Source organism: Cariama cristata, unplaced genomic scaffold, assembly GCF_000690535.1.
Source record: "Cariama cristata isolate BGI_N322 unplaced genomic scaffold, ASM69053v1 scaffold16045, whole genome shotgun sequence".
NCBI classification, from domain to species: Eukaryota; Metazoa; Chordata; class Aves; order Cariamiformes; family Cariamidae; genus Cariama; species Cariama cristata.
Genome location: NW_009619341.1, coordinates 5,286 through 8,941, shown reverse-complemented (window position 1 = coordinate 8,941; position 3,656 = coordinate 5,286). Strand labels below are relative to the sequence as shown.

Here is a 3,656-nt window from a genome sequence, read left to right as displayed (position 1 = left end):
GGCACTGTCCTTTTGTTTATGTTGATCTGTTAATTTATGGTCATGTCTGCAGTACACAGGCATACGCGTGCATCTTTGAAATTCACACTTAGCCTTACTACTGGCTGGATGTGTCAACAGGGACAAGCAGCAGCCCTCCAGGGGAGGAATCCCCTACACCGTATTGTCCATGAGACATGGCAATCCTTAATAAAATGATCCCTTACAATTAATCCAATTTCCTTTGCTACAGAATATGAAAGCTGCATCATGAAGACCAAGGACAGCAATTTACCCATTAGTTTTTTAATTGTGCTATCTTGCTGGTTGCTTTTCTACTGAAAGCCAAGGTATCTGTCAGATCCACAGACAGAACGTCAAACAGCTGCCACCTGTGGCTACTTGGAATTTCTGACACTTCTCAGTCCTTCAACACAGATGTGGCACGCACACCTGAATGCCTATATCTGCTGCTTTAGTGGAACATCTTCCGTGTAGTTCAAGACAAGCAAAAGTCCTTAAGTAGCCAGGCAGGTAACAGTTTCTGATGTACACAGCAATGATACCACTAAGAGGTCATCCAAAGAAGTTCAGTAAAGACCAGAGGGAACAGGGCTGAATCAAACTTCAGATATATTTTAACTCAAGCAGACAAGCTCTTCCCAATCCCTCAGTTAGGAGTAGTCCTGTGTATTGGAACACATCTGCCCTCTGACTGAAATGCCTTAGTGAGAAGTACAGCAGGTTCTCACATCTCAGCATAGGCACTTTCACATAGGCTCTTTCACATAGGCTGCACCTTGGCCTGTTGGGGCACATCCTTCTTCAGCTATGGGCTCTAGTAACTCCCATCCTTCACATGAAGGCAACAATGAATGTAGAAATCTCACTGGAAAGAAAGAAGTGATGGCAAGCCCCATCTGTAATGTCACATTCAATGCATATGTAAGAAGTATCAGCATTGTTCATGGTGTTACAGAAGACAGATTGAGTGGGGAGACACGACGTGTAGGAGTGTTGCTGGCTGACAATGATGCAGGGAGGAAAAAGGGAGCAGCAATATCTGTGGATGATGTTTCTCCTTGGTTGCGAAGCTGTAAGATCTGCCGCAGCAGGGCCTTTCCTTCTTCTCTAGTCTGAAAACAATTCGTAAAAAACAAAATAATACACCTATGGATGGGTGGTTTCTGGGTCAAATTCAGTATGCAAGCAGTGTAAGTTACAGTAGTTTGTCATTCTGTAAGGCTGCAAGCTATAAAAGCCATCCTCATTTATTTTTTCTTCTGCTACTTAAAAATGTTACGGTATGTAAGTTTTTTTAAGTCTTTCCTCCTTTTACTCACCTGATTTACACATTACTTGGGTATTTCAGACAGTGGTACCATCAGCCACTGATGCCATCTAAATATTCCAGCAAAAAGTAGATTGGAGAAGCTTCAAATAAGCTGAATTCAGGTTCTCCAGAGTTCCAGACAGCTTTGTTAAGGATAGGTGAAACACTGTGCACTCATGGCTAGTGTCTACCACTAGGATGAAGTTAAAAATCCAAAATTGCCCACTTACAGATACACATAATCTCAGAATATAGTCACATACAAAACCAAAGTACTGTTATATCCTCTGCACTGTCTACACATAGAGGATGAGAAAAAAAAGTTACGCGAGTATCATCACTACACAACGTGTGAGAGTCTGTGACCATTTAACCACCACCTCACCACCAAGATGTTCAGCAGTCTTAAGACTGCCATGTGGAGCCTCAAATTCTTTTATTTAGTGAACACTAATGAGACATGGTTCAATTTTACTATCTACACCATATTCCATTATTTTAGTCAATCATAAGCAGCATTAGTAATCAGGTATACACCATCACCACTCAGGATGCGACCTGTATGGCAGACAGCCCTCATTCCTTCAATAAAGGATTCCTTCTACTCTGAGGGGAGCCAAGATCAAGGTCATAGATCCCCTAAGAAAGAAACACCAAAGATTATGCAAGTACTCACATCATTGAATGCACAGCATTTCTGAGCACATGCTGAGGCTTCATCCCAGAGCTTACACTTGAAGTAGTATTGGGCCAGGTAACGGAAGGCAGTGCTGACCTCCAGGTGCTCCACTATCTCCTACAGTAAGGAGGGTAAAAGCCATTATCTGGAAGTGCCTTTCCAAGGTAGTTCTACACCATGTTTACTTCTTTTACTCCCAATATATCATCTTACCCCACAGGAATAGATATCCTGGATGTATTTGATATAGCACTGAGCTGCCTGTTCAGACTCGTTCAGCTGTTCATGCAGCCTAGAAAAGGAGAAAAATGGGCCACTGGAACAAGACTGCAAAGTTGAACACCTTCTTGGTCTATGAGAAAATACCTACTCAACCTGACCCGGTCTAAAGACAGGTCTTTTCCTTCAGAATTTGCAAGACATGCACCATATACTACCCCTCATGGAAAGAAGTGATGCAGCTTGAGAACATTTACATTACCAAGAAGGGAGCCAGTCAGACACTAACTGCTAGAAACAGTGACAAAGAAAGCAGGGACCTTTGCTTATTCTGTTACATTTTAAAGCTTTTAACAGACCTTTGACATCCTATTTACTGACTATTTCCTCCAGTGCTCCTTCTTCCCCCGCTACATCCCAAAAGTCTTTGTACAGCAGCTTCACCTTTCACTTGCCCTTTTCCTTCCCCTTCACTTTTTCCACTTTATGTTACTTTAACCCCACCAAAAATTAGTGCCGATATCACTGTTTGCATTTATTTCACATTAGACCCTCTCCCAATGTCACAACAATATACTGGGGGCGGGGGGGAAGAAATAATTAAAAAAAATCAATATACAATTTTGTACATCATCTACAATCATGGATTGCTTTAAGTTTCAATACAACAAATACAATTGCTGGCACTGCCTGCTCAAATCCCCTCAGGATTCAGAGGTCCCTTGCAACCCATACTACGCTATGATTCCCTCTAGTCATCCTGAGGGAAACTTAAAGCTAAAGCTGGACACTAGAATTTGCAGTCTCTACAGGCCTAAAGATACCAGTTATTACACAGCTCCAAAAGTAATTCTACTTAACAGCAATTCCACTTGTTTTACATTTAGTATTTTATTATTAGGTATCAAAGTTCTAGTTGCATTTAACACAATACTGACAGTTCAGTGATAATACATACTCACTTTGCTAGTTTCACCAGTGCCATTTTCTCCACATCTCCCACAGCATAAGCTCTCCAATAGCACTGTCAAGGAAGGAAAGTCAAGCACGCCACAAAAACGACTCTAGCTCATGACTCATGCAAGCAAGTTAGAAACAGAAAACTACATGGTTTTCCAGCAGAGGTACATATCATCTGTAGACAACTCTTTTTATTTATCAGCTGCTCTAGTTACATTGCAGTAGAACTTCCCCAATTGTAACCACCACAGAAATGGTTCTAATGCATTTCCAGTAGCACTAACTACACAATTTTGCTGTAACTCCACCTAGTGCCCTGGGAGATATCCTAATGTCTTATTGCATACATCTGTTCTCACTTACCTTTTTAGCTTCCACCAATTGATTGAGTTTCTCATAGCATTCTCCTAGAGCAACCAGCATACGAGAATCATTTGGTCTGTAAAAGAGCAATTCCTAAATGTAGTTTAATGGACAGCCAGCTGA

At 41.4% G+C, this 3,656-nt stretch overlaps 1 protein-coding gene across 1 annotated transcript in view; it reads right to left on the bottom strand.

Moving 5' to 3' along the window:
* Positions 1-632: 632 nt before the first annotated feature.
* CDC23 (cell division cycle 23) overlaps positions 633-3,656 on the bottom strand; it is a gene marked incomplete at its 5' end in the record, with an annotated part of 7,409 nt that continues 4,385 nt past the window's right edge. Inside the window, 5 exons of the mRNA XM_009701225.1 lie at positions 633-1,115; positions 1,989-2,108; positions 2,205-2,283; positions 3,173-3,234; positions 3,534-3,609. Coding sequence (XP_009699527.1) covers positions 945-1,115; positions 1,989-2,108; positions 2,205-2,283; positions 3,173-3,234; positions 3,534-3,609 — 508 coding nt within the window. The remainder of the gene's footprint in view (positions 1,116-1,988; positions 2,109-2,204; positions 2,284-3,172; positions 3,235-3,533; positions 3,610-3,656) is intronic.